Raw genomic sequence first — 21266 nt, 5'->3', positions numbered from 1 at the left:
GTCATCACTGTTTCACAAACAGTGGGTCGCTTACCCATTTGTGTGGGTTGCGAGTAAATAGCCCTTTATTTTTCGTTTCCTACATTTCAAAAAAATCACTTCAATGCATAAAAAATGCTCACAAAATGCTCACAACACGTCGCATCGCGGCACGTTGTTAGCGTGACGATCGGCTATTCTCAGTGGTATGGGCCCCGAGGAGACATCAAATGTATCTTTTGGGTCTCGAGCCAAAAAGTCTGGGAAACCCCTGTCATAGAAAGGGTCAGTGAACCACCAGGGGTACCAAATGGACCCTTACAGGTCTGTAACACTTGAGAGTGTAGAGAGTGTGATCCACATGGAAGCCATGCGTGTTATGACACCAAGTCTCGTTAATATTTCTTTGTATTGTTGTTGGTAGTCATGGCTTCAAGGTTTGGCGAGCTCAACCACACAGATTCCAAGCAATACTGACATAAAAAATAACCGCACTCGCAAGTAGAAGTCTTTAGTAGATTTTCAGATTTACTCTTTTCAGAGAGTAGATTATAAGACCGGGAACGCGGGTGCATTTCTCCTTTCCGACATGTCGCCTTTCCGACGTTGACGAACCCTATACCTAACCCTAACCCTAACCCTAACCGCACGCGGAAGCCACTAGTCGGAGTGGTGAGATGTCGGAATGGAGAGTGAACACCCGGGAACGCATATCTGTCATTTTGAGGTTTCTTTGGGCTATTCAAAAATAGCAGATCTACAAGCTCATAGAAAGGCACTGAGTGCTGCGCTACGAGCTTGCACAGTAGATCTGCTATTTTTTGAAAAATCTTGAAAATTTGTGCAAATCTTTGAATATATATATATATTTTTAAAGCGATAATCTTTAACTCAAATCTTTGCTTCTGGGGGTCCCTGGAACAACATTTTGAGATGGGGGTCCGTGGCCAAATACATGGGGGTCCTTGACATGAAAAAGTTTGAGAACCACTGATACAGTATAGCAACATACGTAAAAAAAAAAAAAAAAGTTTAGGATTTAGAGGACATTTGTAGAATCCCAGCAAAGATTTGAGTTAAAAATATAGAAAAACATATATTCAAAGATTTGCACACATTTTTGCGATAAAAAAACAGATCTACAAGCTCGTTGCGCTACGAGCTTGTAGATCTAAACATGACACACATGCTGCGTTCCCGGCTTAAATGGGTGAATGCAGCAGCAGGCACTGGAGAGGATGAGAGGATCAGATGTAGCTGCCAGCTCCCACCTGATGTTGTGTGGGAGACCAGTCTGCTCCAGACCATACTGAATAACTGCTAGCTTGCATAACGTCTTCATACTGGGACTGAAGTCTAAGACGTACAGGCCTGAGTGTCCTGCAAAGATGACGCGATCGCCCACCACGCAGCAGAACATGTGAGAATACCTTGAAGGCAGGCCTTTCCCCTTGGGCTGAACCTTCTTCCAGGAGAAGGTCACTGGATTAAATTTCCAGAAATCCCTGAATCTTCGAGACATGGCCGTGCCACCAAATACGTACAGCTCTCCATTGTAGACAAAGACCGAATGGTCCTCGCGGCCTTCTGGAAGAGGCTGTGCAGAAGGCGTGCTCAGCCAGCAGTTGGTCTCTGTGTCAAACACTCCGATGTCGTTGTAGAGGACAGACCCTCTAGAGCCGCCAAATACAAACATATTTGTCCCAATGATGGTGGCAGAGTGATAACAAGAACCAGGCGGTGGAGCGCCTCTGGTGTTAATTAAAGACCCTGCCATTGTGGCGGTGTCCAACTTGTACAAGTCATTACAGAATCCAATCCTCCATTTGTATCCTCCATAGATATAAATGACCTTCATCAAGACACACGCCGAGTGGCCAGACCTCACCCCTGGAACAGTGCCAGATATCTTGGGCTTGTACCACCTGTTGGTGTCGACCTCAAGCGCATAAAGAACGTTCCGGTAGTCCTGTCCATGCTGCCCGTTGTTGCACATAACCGTGATCAGGATGTAGATGGTATTGTCTATCAACACAGCTGTGTGTCCCCGCTGCACTGAGGCAAGCTCACGTTGTCTACCAGTCGTCACTGAGGGCATCTTCATCCAGCGCAAAGATACTGTGTCGAAGACGTCCACAACAATCTTATCCATGTAGGTCTTCCCGTTAAAGTCCCATCCAAAGGAGTACAGCTTATGTCCCACTCTCACAGTGACATGACCTCTCTTCGAGGTCGTTCTCAGAGGCAAGGTCCAGCGTAACATCTCACACAATCAAGTTGGACTAGGCCCGTCTCACTCCGTAAACGGATGCTCTCCTATTGTGAGCGCTGACAATTACATTTGTACAGCGGCACAAACGTTATGCAAAGTTTAGCCAATTCGCGAAGCCGATGGCTGCTTATTGGCTGCTTACCTGATGTTAACACATTACAAGCCAAAGACGCATACTGTATATGCGTTCAATTAAATACAAATCACTTGCACGCCAAGAACGCATAAATGCGTTCTATTATCAAAATGTTTTTTTTTTTTCACAAGGGCCGCTCTAACACAGCATTTGGAATGATCCATCGTCGATCAGAGAAGAAGTAGTCGGATGTGACGTCATTCCAAAAAAACAGACATCCATCCAGCCCGACTATGGGATTTTTAGTCCTAACTCAGTATATCTTTTTTTGCATTGAAAACCATTCGTTTTCAACGGGCCATAGCCCCAAAATGGCTGCTTGCGGTTGGAATGTTATTGTCCCAGTGGATACACAGATCCCTCCGACAACCCACAGGAACTTTTTTCCATTTTTTTTTGTACACAACTTGGCTTCCACGGCGTTTCAACGATCGTCTATTTAAGGCAACTACGCTGGCAAGGGGGTAAAAAAACGATGTTTAATATCAAGGCAGGTAATGTGTTAAGAATTAGTGCTCTGGAATTACACGGCAGACATTAAACTCATAGTGACACACAGTAGTGCATACTGACCCACATGGTACAGACACCGCACACCTTACATGCTCTACAGCTAGATAAATAGAGAGAGTAGAGTATAAACACAATCCTAAACACACTTTGACCACTTAAGCCCTGTATGGTTGAGCGGAGTCCCTCAGGGCTCCATGCTAATGTAGTTTTCGCTGAAAATAGCCGATCGACAAGCTCACAATGTGTTGCGTTACGACGCGTTGTGAACTTGTCGATCTGCTATTTTCCGTTGAAAGCTTTCCCCACAATACAGATGCTGGGGTTTAAATGGTTAACATATACGGCCCCATCTTGCCTTACCCCTTATGCCTAGACTCTATAGCAGGGGATCTGGGACCCCTAGGGGGTCCTCAGAGTTACTACAGGGGGTCCGCCAAAATCTTTGGGTGATATATTATTTTTTTCCTTAACTTGAACCCTAGCATCCCTATTCTGAAGAGAACTTTAGCGCGAGGCGTTGTGAGCTTGTCGATCTGCTATTTTTTGGCAAAGAGGTATAAGGCATAGAGGGAAAAAGAGCAAACCAAGTAAACAAAAAAAGTTTAATCTGAAACTAAATGTTATACAATATAGAGGGGGTCCCTGCTTCATCTATCTGTGAGCTAGGGGGTCCTTGGGCTAAAAACGTTGAAGACCCCTGCTCTATAGGCATGTTTTACTATTTTGAAAAACAATTTCTTTCATGTTTTTCAAAATAGTATTAAAAAAATGCCAAAAAGGTTTAGGCATATGAGGTAAGGTGGCATGCAAGATAGGGCCCTCAGGCTTCAATATTCCCTCTAATTCCATATTTCTTTCAGTTATGATGAGCATAAATGTGCTGGTATTTGTTTCAGAGATAATCCAGTATCTCGTCATGTAAAGTGTTTTAATGACAAAAAAAGTGTTGTTTTGTGAGGGACAGGGCAGAAGGGAGTTGTAGTTCTTTATCTTACCGATGGCTTTCTTCAGGGTCTCAAATGTGATCTCCTCCGCGAGTTGAGACTACAGCGGAACGAAAAGATGAACACAGAGTTAGCAAAGATGACGACAATTATTATTCACATCAATTCAAAAACAAAAGCAGAATGAAAGACATAGAAAAATGTGTTATGTTTGTTGACTAAGTAACTTGCAGCTCCTACTGACACCGTAACTCATTGAGTTTCAAATTGTGGGTCACAGCGCCGCCGGCAGGTGAGTCGAAGGACAACCAAACCATTTTCCTTTTTTTAAATTATACATTCTTTGTCTATGGGTGAGTACTGTTTATGCAGGACACACTTTTAAAGCATGCTATGTTGAATTCATTGTATGCAACTCCATGCATTAAGAGATATTCACAGCATTATTCTGAATGTTACATTTTGCATATAAGGTCACATATTGTGTATATACATATTATGTTACCCCATTCAATCCGGGGGACGCATCTCTGTAATTTTAAGATTTCTTTGGGCTATTCAAAAACAGCAGATATACAAGTTCATAGCACGGCACAGAGTGCCGTGCTATGAACTTGTAGATCTGCTACTTTTTTTTTTAGCGTGACAATTTGTGCAAATCTTATTCAAATATTTTTTTAAGCGAACATTATTTGTAAGTTACAAATTGTAACTCAAATCTTTGCTTCTGGGGGGTCCCTGGAACAACATATTTTACAAATGTTTGCTTAAAAATATATATATATCAAAAGATTTGCACACATTTTCACGATTAAAAATAAATAAATAAATAGCTGATCTGCAAGCTCACATGTATATCTGCAATTTTTTTAATAGCCCAAATAAATCTAAACACAGATTCTTTCCCAGTCTAAATGGGTTACACATCATTTTATTGTAAAGGGTGGTCCAACCTTCTCTGGGAGGCTGTTGGGCATGAAGTCCACTTGCAAGGAGATGGTGTCCACGAAGCTCTTCCTCCTGGTCAGACGATCTTCATCTGCAGACACACGGACACACAGATTAATCACATTTTATTAGAAAAAAACTAGGTTTTCGCTTGGATTCGCCATTGACTGAATCTTTATTCAGTCAACACTAGTCGATCCGAGGGGGAACAGTGGCACAGTCGGTAGCGCTGTCGCCTCACAGCTAGAAGGTCCTGGGTTCGATTCCCGCAGGGGACGCTGTGCGCGCTGGGGGCGTGTTCTCTCCTCCGCGTCATCAGTGCCCATACCCTAGGTGGGGTTGGCAAAAGGGCCTACTCTGTGTGGAGTTTGCATGTTCTCCCCGTGTTTCCTAGGGTAGTTAATACCCTCACAAAAACATGCAGAAATCCTTGTCACTATACTGCCTCCCCCGGGCCAGCCGGGGCACCTGATGGAGGGGAAGGGAACTGGTTGGAATAACGTGCTCCTTCCACGCGCTACGTTCAACCAGGGAAACTCCCCCCTGTCAGGTGACAAGAAGGTCAGTTGGCTGTCATGCATTGAAGGAGGCATGAGCTCGGCCCTGGCCTCCCTAGGTTGGCAGAGGGAAGGTAGTGCCCAGGATTACATAGACAATTGGCACTGGGTGTAAAAAATAGGGTTACAAAATCGTGGGATAAAAAAAAAAAAAAAAAAAACACTAGTCGATCAGGGAATCTGTGTAGCGGTACCGGCGGCTCAGATCCTCTGCCTGAATGACCACAAGTCTAATATCTCCCCCGTCCAAGGGAGAACACCCCTTTGAACTAGTGGTTAAGATGTTGGCTTTCCCCGCAGGAGACCGGGGTTCGAATCCCGGGCGTTACATTGACACACCGAAACTAGGTGCAGACTTGAGACCAGATCCCGTAGCCCGTATGTGAATAAACAGCTTCAATTTAGGAAAAGTTAATGTAATGACCCATTGAGACATTGGTCATTTTATCATGGTAAAGAAGAAGGGAAGTTCTATATATTGAGCTTCAATACAGTGTGCAGACCTTTCTTCTTCTTTTCATCGTATGTATTGTTGTCCAGCACATGTGCATACTTTTGCCTTGGTCTCCATTATGTCACCGTAGCACACTTGAATGCTATTGGGAGTGCTTAATTTTTGGTCAGTTTGTACATTGACCTTGATATTAAAACACATGTTCTTGAATACTGGTGATCTCAAACGGACACCAAATGAATGAGCAGCCCCAATTTAGTAGGAAATTACACCTCAAATGTTTTTTTTCTACACCGTTTAGTTCTACAAGTATACGTGTTATGTGGTCCATCTTGGATTTGACCTCTCCTGGTCCATAGGGGTCAGATTTGACTTCCCTCGACTCCAATAAACAATATTGTATTTACCAACTATGCTATAAGTTGCATGCTCTTTTTTAAAGGGCACCATTTAAGTTTCATGCTTTTTTCAAAAAGTGCAGCATTTAAGTTTCATGTTTTTTTTCAAAAAGTGCACTATTTAAATGCCATGCAGTGCACAATTGCGTTGGTTATCCGCTGCACTATCCGGTGTTGTGTGTGCAACCCTGAGCTCAGGTACAACAGCCATGGCACTGCTCTCACTCGTAATTGAGTGTGAGTTCACAGACATACAAAAACAGCATGTTAAATGTGGGGAAAAAGTGAAGAATTCCTCACTCTCTTCATATGACATGTGCCTTGTCTAAAGTGACCACTACTATTTTTCGAAAGATTTAAACATTCTAAAAACTGTGGGAAGCTTTTGAAGAATGTCTTATTTTTTTTTTTTAATATGAAGATGAAGGGATACCAGTGTTAAGGGTCGTTCACATTGAGCACTATAACTATAACGATAACTATAACTATATCGTTCACCGTTGTTTGTTTTAATAGCTGGTGTGAACTCTGCCATCCACTTGATTTAGAATCAATTTCAACTCTTTTTTTTTATAGTTATAGTTATACTTGCTCAGTGTGAACGGCCCTAAAATGTGGCTAATCGTCTCCTGAACAGAAACCAAAAGACAAAATGCGGATGGAACCAGAGAACAAGTACGAGGTTTTACATCTACATAACGGGAATTTCACACCTGGCATGACATGGCCTAAATTCTAAAGGTCGTTACACACCTGGAGCAAATATGTCCCGTCAAAATATTAATTTGGTGATGCCTCATTCATACAGGTTGATGCTTTTATTCAACCTGGTTTCTAAAATGAATTATCTCCACGTAATATCCACATTTACACAAACAGCAGTTTCAATTCATGCTAATTCATCTCATGAAATAAAACTCTCCCGGTGTGTACGGACCTTGACGTTTAAAGCTGCAATCCGTAACTTTGCGCTGACATTTCTACTGCTGACGTAATACAGAAAGCCTGTTTGGGCAGAGGGTTGTATTGCGTCTTGAGTTTCATGCAATACCTCTTGTCCTACCCCACAGGGTCTAAATATTTCTACAGAAGAGCAGGGAGACCAACGGACGCACAGGCAATTCTTAGGGGGGGCATGGGGGGACTTGGCACTTGCCCCCCCTGGTGGCCGGACAATTGTTTTTTTTTAATATATACATTTTTGCCAATATATGTCAAGTATATGCAGAATATATGCTGCATATATGCCATATTCAGGTTCATATATGTGCATATATGTGGACATATAGGATATATATGCCTCTTCTATGTGCAATTTCGTATGTGTCACATATATGATAAACATATATGTCGCATATATAAAAACATATGTTCATATATTTTCTTTGCCCCCCCTGGTGGCAGAGGCAAAAATCGCCTGGATGGACGGACGGACAGGCGGGACGGACAGACAAACATACTCGGTTACTATATGTCATGGATTGCAACTTTAACACAAACTGTCTACATGCTCATTACATGTTAGACATGTACATGTACTCACCGGAACACCGCATCAATAGTGGAGGTTATTATATAAGGAATAATGTACAGCGAGGAGTTAATTGTTGACAGTGACGGAACTTCACTAGTTTATATTTACTCAAATCCTGTACTTAACCAATTGAACCCTAGCATCCATATTCTGGGGTGAACATTCGCTGGTGGAAACTTGTGGATCGGCTTTTTTTTTTGGCAAAGAGCTTTGGTGTAGAGGGGAAAAAGTTAGGGAGCCTAGTATAGAGCCCTGGGAGACTCCAGTCAACAACATAGGGTTTAAGTGGTTAAGTACAATTTAGACTTTTACTTAACTTGAGTCCACTTCTACTCCACAACATCCCTCAGACAAATATTGTGCTCTTTACTCCACTACTACTACTAGTACTACTCACACGGCAACCACGACTCATTACTTTACAGATTTAGATTATTAATACAAAACACACATTATGATTTGTTTCATTATTATCATTATGATGAGGTTTATCTACCCAGAATCACAAAGTAATTAAAATCATCCCCACCTTTACTAATTAGTACCTTTGTGTTTGGTAGTGCAAGCATGTTTTGATGCCATTATTTTGTTAATAGTTTTAATAAAAAAAAAGAGAAAACAAAAAAAAAGGTAATAATAATAATAACAAGGGTAATAATGATAATAATAAGGGTAATGATAATGATAATAATAATAGAGGACTTTTACTTGCAACAGAGTGTTTCTACATTGTGGTATTGACACTTTTACTTAAAGGACCACTTCAACCATTTTCAACATTCAACATTTCATTTCTTCATTTAAATGGTCCTCACTAATGCTCATTATAATATGGCACCATTTCTGTCTACTGATTCTGTGGCTCAGAGGAGGCCTGTGGACCTACCAGTGACATCATATCGATAGGCAGGTTTGGTCATTTCAAACAAGATTTCAACCTTTTATTTGTATAGATTTGTTATAAATGTAACAGCATGGGAACAGAAGACATTGCTCTTGCATTAAATTAAATAAATAATAATAATAATAATTTCAAGAAAATGTTGTAATCTTGTAGTCACTGCTGCCTATCGATGATGTCACTGGTAGGCAAGTTTCTGAACTGTCCACAGCCCTCCTCTGAGACACAGAGTGAGTAGGAAGAACAATAGGCTCTATTCACAGCAGCCATACTATGAAGAAATGCACAGGTGTTACCAATGATACTAATGAAGGCTCTGTTCCATTCTGGTCAAACAGAGTCAGGGTGCTGATGTTGTGCATGTTGGCCCACTGGAAACACTCTGCTACACCAGTGGGTCTAAATTTGGGGTCCAGGGACCCTCATGGGCTTCCAAATGGCCCCTTTACTCTGAGAGTGTACAAATTTGTACACTCTCAGAGTTATGCGGGTCGTGGAAACCACTGTGCTACACTAAATGGAACAGAGCCTTCATTAGTATCATTGGTAACCTGTGAAGGAAGGAAGTGATAATATGGCTGCTGTGCATAGAGCCCATTGCAAATTGTATTGTATAATGAGCATTTGTGAGGACCAATTATATGAAGATAGGGTGAAAATATTGATTTGTTTTACACAAACACAAGTACTACTCTACGGGTTTTACTCAAGACGTCACAGGTTCTAGACAGCTCTGCTACGGGTTCTTTTTATTCCTTTACCTCTGGAATGTTCTCTAACCCTGCTGAGAATCTTTCCTACCGTGTAGAGCACTGAGTACAGACACACACATGACAGAGACAAGATGACAATGAAGTTAGGGCACGGTTTCTCACGTGAGGTCCTGGGAACCAAACAGGACCTGGTCCTGTATAGACCATTATTCACACGGCGGCCATGTTAGAATTTTGAGGTACTTTTACTTTACTGGAGTTATTTCCATTTTTTTGTACTTTTACTTCCACTCCATACATCTCAAGAGGCAAATATTGTACTTTTACTCCGTTACTAATATTTGACCTCTTTAGTTACTGGTTACTTTGTAAATTTAGCTTAAACAAAACTTACACACAACTTCAGCCCTTAAACTTTAGCTATTTGAAAATAGCCAATCTACAAGCTCACAACGTGTCGCATCGCGACGCGTTGTGAGCTTGTAGATCTGCTATTTTCAAAGGATTTTTGTACATTATATACACTTGAAAACTTGTGAAATGGGACCTGCTGCATACTGAGTACTTTTACTTTTGGTACTTTAAGTAGATTTTGATACCAATTATTTTGTACATTCCCTCAAGTAATTTTTCAGTTCCGGACTTGTACTTGTATCAGGAAGAACACTATTGAATTTGCAATGCACTGTAGATGTATACACTTTCAACACATCTGAAGTGTGTTCAACATACTGTAGTTGAAAAAAGTGTTTTATTGTTATTTTGTAATAGTTTTAATGTTTTTATTTGTATTTCATTTATGTATTCATGTTTTTATTTGTTTGTATTCATATTTTTATGTGAAACTATACAAGTGATACTGTATTTGCATATGCAGGAGGGGAAAAAATAGCGACACCTTCTAGGCCACTGACGAGAACGGCAGCATTTGCATTACTTCCACACTGGCTACATTTTCAAGATTGAAAGCTTCCCCCCTGATATCAACACGTTTTAATGAAAGGAAAAAAAAACAAGTGTGACATATATTTCCGATGAAGCGCAGTGCCCCCTACCTGTGACCTGTGGGATGTACGGGACAGACAGCCTCTCAGCGTTGTACCCTGGCCCTGATAGACACTCAGCCAGGTCTGCCGTCTGGAAGTACAGCATCTTGTCGTCTGGGTCCAGAGAGTCTGGCAGTCTGAACACACACACACACACACACACACACACACACACACACACACACACACACACACACACACACACACACACACACACACACACACACACACACACACACTCATGACATTTCACGTCAATGATGTGTGGAAAAAAACTTGTATCTTCATATTTCAACTCTTTGCGCTTTTGTTTTTTCCCCCCTGTAACCCATTAAAACCCGGAACACATCAGTGTAACCACTTTAACCATTATTTTATACTTTGGCTTTTCAGAAATAGCAGATATACAAGCTCATAGCACGGCACCGAGTGCCACGCTACGAGCTTGTAGATCTACTTTTTTTTTTTTTAATCGTGAAAACTTTTGCAAATCATTGAATATGTATACATTTTTAATGGAAACATTTTTAACTCAAATCCCTGGCAGCTGTTTGTTAAATAGTTCTACTGTATATTCCCATAGCAATACTTGCTATTATAATAGCGTGTTTGTTCAGTAAAAGGCATTTCCCTGTCTCTCCAGCTATTTAGTAAACAGACAATACAGTTCTCAGGTCCCGATACCAATTTCACCCAATCAGAAGAGAGAACTCAAACGGGATACAGATTAAACAAGTGCAATTAGAAGTGATGAAACAAACAAATGAACAGACAAAATGGGAATTAGAACACTATACAATTTGAAGCTGATGAATGGGTACTCGCTCCTGATTGGATGGATAAAACCGAACGATACCCACCCCTACTTAATAATTCGTATTCATGATTATATTCATATTTACTTACGAACACTTGTCTCTGAAGATGTGTTCAGGTAGAAGGTATGGAGCATCCATGGTCCTCAGCTCAACCACCTGCAGGGGAGGCAACGAGTCACTCTCCCCAGTCTCCAAAACACCTTGCTATCCAACAGCTCACATTTACATCATTAGTTCAATATTAATCCTATTTAGCAAAGGACAGGTCATGACTGAGCTACAGTTTACAGAAGTACAAATCAATTAGAAGAACTGGAATAATAATAATAATAATGTATAACACACTTAACTAAAGGGAAATTCAGCCACGAGGTGTCACACTTTTACAACACCTCCGTTAAATCAAAGGTTTGTTATTTCCCCGTCACCGCTATGAGGCAGCAAACATGTAGACTGTGACTGAATATCATAGCTGCCTTACAAGAATATCTTTAGGGTAAATAAAAGGACCGTGCCCAATGAACAGAGGTAGATAATAATAATACTAATGCTAATGCTGAGGATAATAATAATTCTGGAGTTCACAACAACATTATTAAAATAATGCATACCCTTTAGAGAAAATCTGTTAAATGCTAAACAATGACAAGATAATGAAGCCAATCGGGGGGTGTATATGTGTAGATAAAAAAGCTAACTAAAATGTGAACGTATAGTAAAGAGCAGTGTACCTTGCTGACGTGCTGACAGAAGGGGGGGTTGGCGATCATCTGACTCAGGAAGTTGAGGTACGCAGCGACCAGCGCCATTATGCCACAACGAATCACCATGGACAGGTTCTCCTCGTTCGCCAGCACCATCTCCTGCATCCACCAATCAGAGCACTGAGTCAACTCGGGGTGCAATAGTTAATTGAACTAATACTTTGAGGTTTTAACATCTTTTGCTACAGCTCAGACTGCCAATGACGAGAAAGACGAGATGTTGTGTTTTTTGGTGGTTTAACACTAGATGGCGGCTGGTGTTCGCTAACACATGAGTGACCCTTTCATTTCAATATTTCCTCCACCATTCACTTCCTTGTTATTCGATTAGGAAAAACGCAATTTTTTCGCCTCCCTGGACTTACTCTGCATTTTTGACGAGACATGCTAAATTCGACGGCCTATAACAAGCGAATGGGGTCGCAATGCTTTTTTTTTTTCTTGATTGGTTTTACAAAAAATTGCAGATCTACAAGCTCGTAGCGCGGCACTCGGTGCCGCGCTACGAGCTTGTAGATCTGCTATTTTTCAATAGCCCAAATAAATCTAAAAATGGTTGGACGAATCAATGGTCGCAGCCCTGAGAAGATCGGGATTGTGCGACAGACTGTGAACCCAGGTCACCTGGAGCGCGATGGCGAGCCGGATGAGGTCGACCACCACGTCCTCGTTGGCCAGCTCGATGGTCAGGACCGCCAGCGTGGTGAAGAGGAGCTCAAAGTTCTTGTGGACGTTGTCCTCCTCCTTCACACCGAGGAAGATGTGACGATAGATCTGCTGTCCATGCTGCGCAGGAGAGGAGAGGAGAGGAGAGGAGAGGAGAGGAGAGGAGAGGAGAGGAGAGGAGACATGGGTCAGTTCATCCAGTACATTCAGACAAAGCTTCCAGACATGACAAGAGATAAAATGGTTAGATGCCATTAAAAATGCAAACCTAACCACTTTAAAGAATGCTGTTGACATCCCAGACATGTGAAAACTAATTTACTTCACTGCAGCATGAATGAACCCAACGTCTTAACACACACACACACACACACACACACACACACACACACACACACACACACACACACACACACACACACACACACACACACACACACACACACACACACACACACACACACACACACACACACACACACAGCATTTAAATGGCAACTTTTCCCACAGCAACATTTTCCAGTTGTGGGTGTGACAAAAACAAACAAACACAAATATTTATTTGTTACTTCCCCTTTAAAACATGCGCAATAAATTGAAACAATATTTTGAAATAGTGTTGCAAAATTGCACAATTATTGGTTAGTTTACCTCTGCCATAAGCTTGCCATAGCTATTATTTATCCATGTCCTGAAAACGTTACGATTTTGGACATACTGCTTTCACGATGCGACGCATTGTGAGCTTATAGATCTGCTATTTTCTAAATAATTATATACATTAGAAAACTTGTGAAATGGGACATTCTGCATAATGAGTACTTTCTACTTTTGGTACTTTAACTCTTTGACTGTGGTTGACTCGATAACGCGCCAATTGCTAGTTTGTCCAGTTGGCCGTCGACGCGTTAGACGCGTTGGACGCGCGTTCATTGTTTAATCTCTGATCGCGCTAAGCTGCTTATTTTTCAATCTAGGTTTCGAGTTCCACTTACTTCACCCACACCTGCATCCGGTTTTATGACGCAGATTCCGTTTCCGGTTTTCCTTTTTTTTTTTTTTGGTCAGTTTCGGCCAGAATAGGGAAACACACGTTTTTTTACACGGTATAAAAAACGAACGGAGAGGTTCTCTTCTATAATCTATAGTCTGGGTGACGAACAGTCATCGCCGTCGTGTATCACATCGTAATTTTGGCCGATCAGGAGAATCTGAGAACACGTCACATCCGGTTTGACGTATTTGACTGTTTGACTGGGTGTGGGGGGGGGGGGGGGGGGGCGAGTGAGTCAGCGAGCTGATCAAGCTGTTTGCTGCTCTCTAGTGGCAGAATTGTCGTATGTGTTTAAAACCGCACTCAGACAATTTATTTGAATGAAAAATGACAAAATTAAAAAAATTAAAAAACACGAAAATCTATGGCACTGGGGGAGTACTTTATGAAAATACTCTGGCAGTCAAAGAGTTAAGAACATTTTGATGCCAATACTATAGTAAATCTACATTGCGGTATTGATACTTTAAACATATGAGTACTTCTTCCATCACTGTCTTTTATGAGGAAACGTTCTCCCAATGGACTATTAAAAAAAAGAAAAAAACATTCATTATGAATTCCGTGAAAAAAAGCGAGCGGAGTTCGACAAGGGTGGATGTATGGTCCGTCTGTGGCTTTTCTCCCGGCGTATTCACGGGTGCCTAATGGAAAGTGAAGGCATTTCACATGCTGATGAGCTCCTTTCAGCGATAATGAATGCAATTAGACCTCCATTAATCCGCTCTGCCGAGGACCGGGGAGATAGGCTTGAAAGCCGCGGGTTCACCTGCTCCCAGGGCCCTCTAACGAGATAAGGAGGACGAGAGTTAATCCATTTAGACCGGGATACGCAGCTGTGTGTCGTTTTAGGATTATTTTTTTTTATTGGCAGAGAAAATAGCAGATACACAAGCTCATAGACCCCTTAACAGACGACGTCACACTGATAAGAACCAGTATGCGTGCAACCAGTATGCGCTAAATGAAACCCATTCTATCAGGTCTCGCCAGGACGTGCCACACTAGCCAACACACAAGAGGGGGTTGGGATGTGCTGAAACTAGCGCACCCAGAAACAACAGGTTGGAAATTGATTGCGTGAAACAATCACCTGCGCATCCAGTCTCAATGTTAGTAAACAATTAATTGGTCTATAGCGCGGCACCGAGTGCTGCGCTATGAGCTTGTAGATCTGCTATTTTTGAAAAATCGTGAATATTAGTACAAATCTTTGAATATATATATATTTTAAAGCGAACATTTGTAACTCAAATCTTTGCTTCTGGGGTCCCTGGAACAACATATTTTGAGAGATTTTTGATTGTTTTATACTTAATATTTTCTTTATGTTTTTTCATTTTTATATTTTCTTCATATTTTTATATTTTTAAAATATAATATCTAATATATGTTTAAAAAAAATAGATTTAGAAAACATTTTTTAGAATCGGCTCCGGGTCTTAATGGGTTAAGCGGCGAGCGGGCGGGGGAGGGGGGGGGTCTATTCTACCCTTACGTGTCTGACACTCTCAGGAACGCTTTGCGCCAAACGACGATTTTTGAAGAGAAGATGTTGTAAAAGCAGGCAGGGGGAGCCGCTGGAGGAAAAAGGGTTGTGCGCAAACCATGAAGCTGCTTATCGAGTAAATATTATGAAAGAACCTCATTTGTGACGTGTTCGTTGAACCTCCTCACTCATCGATCTCGAACCAGCTCCGTGGCCTTGCGGTTAGACTGTCTGCATTGCACTGGGTTCAATACCCCGGGTCGGCAGTGGTGTAAAGTAAACTACGTACATTTACTCAAGTACTCAAGTGAGCTTGTAGATCAGCTATTTTCAAACATTTTAGTACTTTTACTTTTGGTACTTTTTCAGCGGCGCTAGCCGCTCTATACCTGACTTTGTCCGTGTGCGTCAACGTTCTGATTGGTCAGGTGCGAAGCAACAAAGTGATTCGTCAAGCTTCACGTGACACATGGCTATAAACACATTGATGACAAAATGTATCAAAGGCGCCGCTACCTTCACACAGGGTGTGATTTTTTTATAATAGCTGAGCTGGATTTAAGCTTCCCTCGTGTAGATTAACTTTACATGGATTTACCTACAGCATGTGAACTCTGTGTGAACTTACCTTTTCCTTGCTGCACAAAGTCCTATTTCTATACCTGTTCTAGTGCAGTGATTCCCAAACTTCTTAGCTCGAGACCCAATAGAGACATCTCCCCGGGACCCAAACTAGTGAAAATAGCTGATCTACACCGCAACACGTTGTGAGCTTGTAGATCTGCTATTTTCACTAAATAGCAGATCTACTAGGGGGGGAATAACTGTATTTGTGAAATATTTTTTTATTTAGTTTATGAAAAATTGTGAATTTGTGGGGTTATTTTTTTTTTCTTTTGAAATAACAATAACAATAACATACTTGGGTCCCGAACCCACTATTTGGGAAACAGTGGGCTAAATGGCTAACGCCGTTTTGTGTACCTTCTTCATGAAGGCAACGTCCTGCTTGGAGATCTTCTCTCTCTTGATCTTCAGCGCTGCGACGTTGGGAATGACTCTGCAAACGAAACGCAACGTTACATTAAAACACAGTCACAGACGGTGGTTCTCAACCTTTTCTGGATCGGAGCCCCACTTGAAAATCTCAGAAGTGTTCGCGACCCACCCATCTGGCCATGCCTTTAAGTGGTCAGATGGGTGGGCCGCATGCATTTTAATGTAATGATTATTATTTGCGTTCCGTCTTGGATCTATGGAACTAACATTAAGTTCCTATTTAAATCGGAAGAAAAAAAATACTAAATGCATTTTCTTTACAATACATATCGTCTTACATTAATGCTATATTATCATTAAGATCTTAGTGTTTTGTCAATAAGTCGGGGGCTCACTTGCGATACCCTCGCGGCCCACAGGTTGAGAACCGCGACATTAAAGGCCGATACATGTTCCTTCCAACGTCGGGAAAATCTCCTGGTTTCGGAAAGGCGTCTCCGGGAGGAGTTGTGGAAGCGCCCTTTCCGAAGTTCGGAATGACGTCAATTTGTAGTTATATCACCTCCCCTTCCCCAAAAAAGGTTCGGTGGGCGGAAGGCGTACGGATCGCTCTTCCAATAACAACCTTCGCCTTCCCCCAGTCATTTTGTATTTTAAAGGAAAATGCAATGCGGACAATGCATTTTCGTAGTTTCTTTCTTCAGGTCTTTTTTTTTTCCTTCCATGCCTTGAATTCAATTCAATTTTAATCTACTTTTTACCACAAGTAGGGTCTTATATTGTTGTCGTTGTTGTTCTGCTTTTGCTATTTTCTTATGCCATTGTTTTTAAACACTGCAGCACTTGTACAATGTAGAGTGCCTTACAAACACAATGTACTGAGGCATGTGGTGAAAGTATGATTAAAACAGAAACAAATCCAGGAAGTGGGCTGTTACATCACGGCGCTGTCTGCTGCCAGCTCAGACAAAAGGGAGTCATTAAAATGCAAATGACATGCATTGAATTCTGGGATGGATCTGGCCAGACATTAAACGCCACAAAAGAAACAGCGAATGACTAACGGGTTTTACATTCATATTCATTTTATAAAAGGTGTATTCTGTTGCTGTCGGGTGGAAACCTCATGTGTCCAAAACTAACTTTTCAGAATAAAAAAACAAAGGAAATTGCATTTTTCGTGGCCCTAAGCAAGATTTGTTTTGGTGCCCCCCCCCCCAAAACACCCCCATTATAAAATCATTGTCATGAGTTTTTTTTTTTTTATTGAACATTAAAATAATAACGCTAGTTGTTGGATAGGAGATACATGACATACTTACAATATGAAAGTTAATTATTTTGGATGGAGCCAATTTATACAAGCTCACTACACGTCGTTTGTATAAATTGGCTCCTATAACAGCGGTTTCCAACCGTGTAGTGAAAGTGGCCCCCCCAAGCAGTGGTGGAAAGTAACTAAGCACATTTGCTTAAGTACTGTACTTACTTTCGATATTTGATATTAATTTTATCACCCACGCCCCCTTCCTATACAAAACCATTATAACTTCAAACTCCATTTTTAACATGTTAGATTCATCAAAAACACCAGTTTTTTTTTCATTTAATTTTTTTTTAAACATTTTTTTCATTTTCCAAAATAAATATTAAAAATACATAAAAAAAAGATAGTGCAACTTAAAAACGGTCTGGGGGGCTCACAAAAGCCTGAGTAAACGCTAAAATGACCAAACGTTTTTTTTTTAAGTGAAATATCCCTTTAAAACCTTTTAATACACGTCTGAAGGACCATGATAAACACTTTGAATGTTTTGTAAACCAGCATGTCATGGAACCTTTAAGCTGTTAATACTCCGTAGATTGGGGTGACATGTTTGACGGTGTTTACCTGATGCCACGCAGCTTGGCGCGGTTGTCGTGGCGATCGATGATGTTGAGCAGGATCTCGAGGACCAGCTGTCTCAGCTCGCTGTCCTCCATCAGAGAGATGGAGAACAGGGGGTCCAGGAAGGGCGCGGGCAACGCCGCCGCCATCGTCTTGGACTTGAAGCCTGACGTCACCTGAAAGGGGGGACGGACGGTCACAGCACAGAGGGAGGACATTTAATCATTAGTACCTACTGCCTCAGAGTAGGCTCTATGCGCAGCAGCCACATTGGAAAGAAATTGGGCCTCTTCTTACTTCCTTCACAGGTGTTACCAATGATACTAATGAAGGCTCTGTTCCATTCTGGTCAGGGTGCTGATAACGTGCATGTTGGCTTACTAGAAACACTCCATTTTGGTTCCCAAATGGCCCCTTATGGTGGGTGTGTAACTCTGAGAGTGTACAAATGGAACCAAATGGACCCGTAAGGGTCCATTTGGTTCCATTTGTACACTCTCAGAGTTATGGGGGGTCCTTGAAAATAAGACAACCACTATGCCACACTAAATGGAACAGAGCCTTAATTAGCATCATTGGTAACACCTGTGAAGGAAGTAAGGAAGGTGCCCAATTCATTCCCAATATGGCTGCTGTGCATAGAGCCTATTGTACTTAATCACCTAAACTCAAGCATCGGTTTTGTGGGGAAAGCTTTCGCTGAACAAAGCTGATCGACAAGCTCACAACGCTGATGGGCTATTTTCAGCAAAAGCTTTTCCCACAATAACAGAAAACAGAAAAGACACTGGTATTGAGCCCTGAGAGACTCCAGTTACCCACATGGGGTTTAAGTGGTTCAGTTATTAGTTACTTTGCAGAAATGACTGGATTAGATTATTATACAAAGCAGACATTAGACAATTTAAGCCCTGTTTTATACTTTGGTATTTGAAAATAGCCAATCTACAAGTGTTTGTAGATGCCAGTAATTTGAACTTTTACTCAAGTACAATTTTTACTTGAAACAGAGTATTTCCACATTGTGGCATTGCTACTTTAAGTACTTTACAAGTAACTAGTAACAAAAGGAAGGGGGTCGTCACCTAAAGGGACGTCACAGCATGGTAACTAAGCAACTAAGCAGGGGTGAAAAAAGTATCAATAGTAAAAGTATCGATACTGCAATGTAGAAATACTCTTGTTACAAGTAAGAGTCCGGAATTAAAACTTGACTTGAGTAAAAGTACAAAAGTATTGGTATCAAAATGTACTTAAAGTACCAAAAGTAGAAAGTACTCATTATGCAGAATGTCCCATTTCAGACGTTTTCAAATGTATTCAATGTGTAAAAATCTTTTGAAAATAGTAGATCTACAAGCTCACAATGCAACGCATTGTCAGCTTGTAGATCTGCTATTTTCAAATGGACGAAATGTGTATAGGGCTGAAGTGAGTCGTGTATGTTTTGTAATAGTAATCAAAATCTACAATATTAGTAATTAGTACCTAAAGTTTTCAAATGATTGCAGTGGAGTAAAAGTATAACATTCGCCTTTGAGATGTAGTGGAGTAGAAGTAAAAGTACTGGAAAATGGAAATACTTCAGTAAAGTAAAAGTACCTCAACATTTTACTTAAGTACAGTACTTGACTAAATATACTTAGTTACTTTACATCACTGCAACTAAGGACATTTACTCAAGTGCTGTACTGAAGTACAACGTAGGGAGGTGACAGCACACCAAGGGCACAGAGATATGGGAGGTCTAGTGCAGACCAAAGGTTTGCATGGAGTAAAGAACGACGACATTTCATGACTGAAAAAACGCTGTTACGTAGCTCCACGCTTGTCACGCTGTTATCACAAATTAACCCATTAAGACTGGAAAATAATCTGTGTCATTATTTTTATTTCTTTGGCTCTTCAAAAATAGAAGTTATACAAGCTCATAGCGCGTTACAGAGTGCCACGCTACAAGCTTGTAGATCTGTTTTTTTATTTATTTTTTTGCCAGACACTCTTACACTTGACCGTGTGTGTGGGTCTGTCCGTCCGTCCGTCCGTCCGTTTGAGCGCGGCCTCAACAGCTTTAGCTGATTGCAACACAAGGATGCAACCAGTTACACTAATTCACTGGGTGTGATTTTTTTTAACATTTTGACAATTTGTGCAAATCTTTGAATATATATTTTTAAAGCGAACATTTGTAACTCAAATCTTTGCTTCTGAGGATTCTACAAATGTCTTCTAAATCCTAACAGTCTTCTGAAAAAAAAAAACGTATATTGCTTTAATGTCAGTCGTTCTCAAACTGTTTCATGTCAAGGACCACCCAAAATGATATGTATTTGGTCCCCCATCTCAAAATGTTTTGTTCCAGGGACCCCCCAGAAGCAAAGATTTGAGTTACAACTGTTCCCTTTAAACATATATATTCAAAGATTTGCAAAAAAAAAAATCAAAAATAGCAGATCTACAACCTCATAGATCTGCTATTTTTGAATAGCCAAAGGGCATCTAAAACGACACAGATGCGTTCCCGGTCTTAATGGGTTAAAACAGTGCGACAATTGTCACACACTCCTTTCATACGGTTTCACACCGCCTCACACAAATGGCGTGAAAGGCGTCCCCCCCCCCACACACGAGCAGCTGTGTTTCCTAAACAATTAGCGCAATACGTACCAAACCTATGCTCTGTGTCGTTCTACATACAGCCACACCAGTTGAAGAAATCGCGGATTGAGGCTTCATAGCCTTTGCTTTTATGAAATATCCAAGACCATTGGGGGATTAGAGAAGACGCTTCCGAGCATGTGTTCTGTTGCTACTTCGCAGTGGTGTAAAGTAACTACGTATGTGTACTCAAGTGCTGTACTTAAGTACAATGTTAAGGTGCTTTTAATTAACTGGTGTATTTCAAATTTCAGTACTGGAGTAGTGGAGTTCTACTCCACTACATCTCAGATGCAAATATTGTACGTTTACTCCACTACAATGATTTGAAAACTTTAGTTACTAGTTACTTTGCAGATATACATTATCATATTATGAAACATACATTAACCACTTTAGCACTATTTTATACCAGAGGCTATTTTCAAACAATTTTGTACTTTGACTTTTGGCACTTTAAGTGTATTTTGATGCCAATACTTTTGTACTTTTACTCAAGTAACATTTTGAACAAAGGCCTTTTTACTTGGAAGAG

At 41.0% G+C, this 21266-nt stretch overlaps 1 protein-coding gene across 1 annotated transcript in view; it reads right to left on the bottom strand.

Annotated features, from left to right (window-relative positions):
* Window positions 1-21266, bottom strand: part of efr3a (EFR3 homolog A) — a 99462-nt gene that overhangs the window by 3895 nt on the left and 74301 nt on the right. Inside the window, 8 exon segments of the mRNA XM_084056353.1 lie at window positions 3896-3944; window positions 4798-4883; window positions 10405-10532; window positions 11302-11369; window positions 11945-12076; window positions 12602-12763; window positions 16171-16246; window positions 18077-18249. Of these exon segments, the coding sequence (XP_083912479.1) occupies window positions 3896-3944; window positions 4798-4883; window positions 10405-10532; window positions 11302-11369; window positions 11945-12076; window positions 12602-12763; window positions 16171-16246; window positions 18077-18249 (874 nt within the window).

The sequence above is a fragment of the Gymnoscopelus microlampas genome, assembly GCF_963454915.1.
Source record: "Gymnoscopelus microlampas genome assembly, chromosome: 5".
In the NCBI taxonomy this organism is placed as follows: domain Eukaryota; kingdom Metazoa; phylum Chordata; class Actinopteri; order Myctophiformes; family Myctophidae; genus Gymnoscopelus; species Gymnoscopelus microlampas.
The sequence above is the reverse complement of the archived record's forward strand: the minus strand, read 5'-3'. Positions and strand labels throughout refer to the sequence as shown.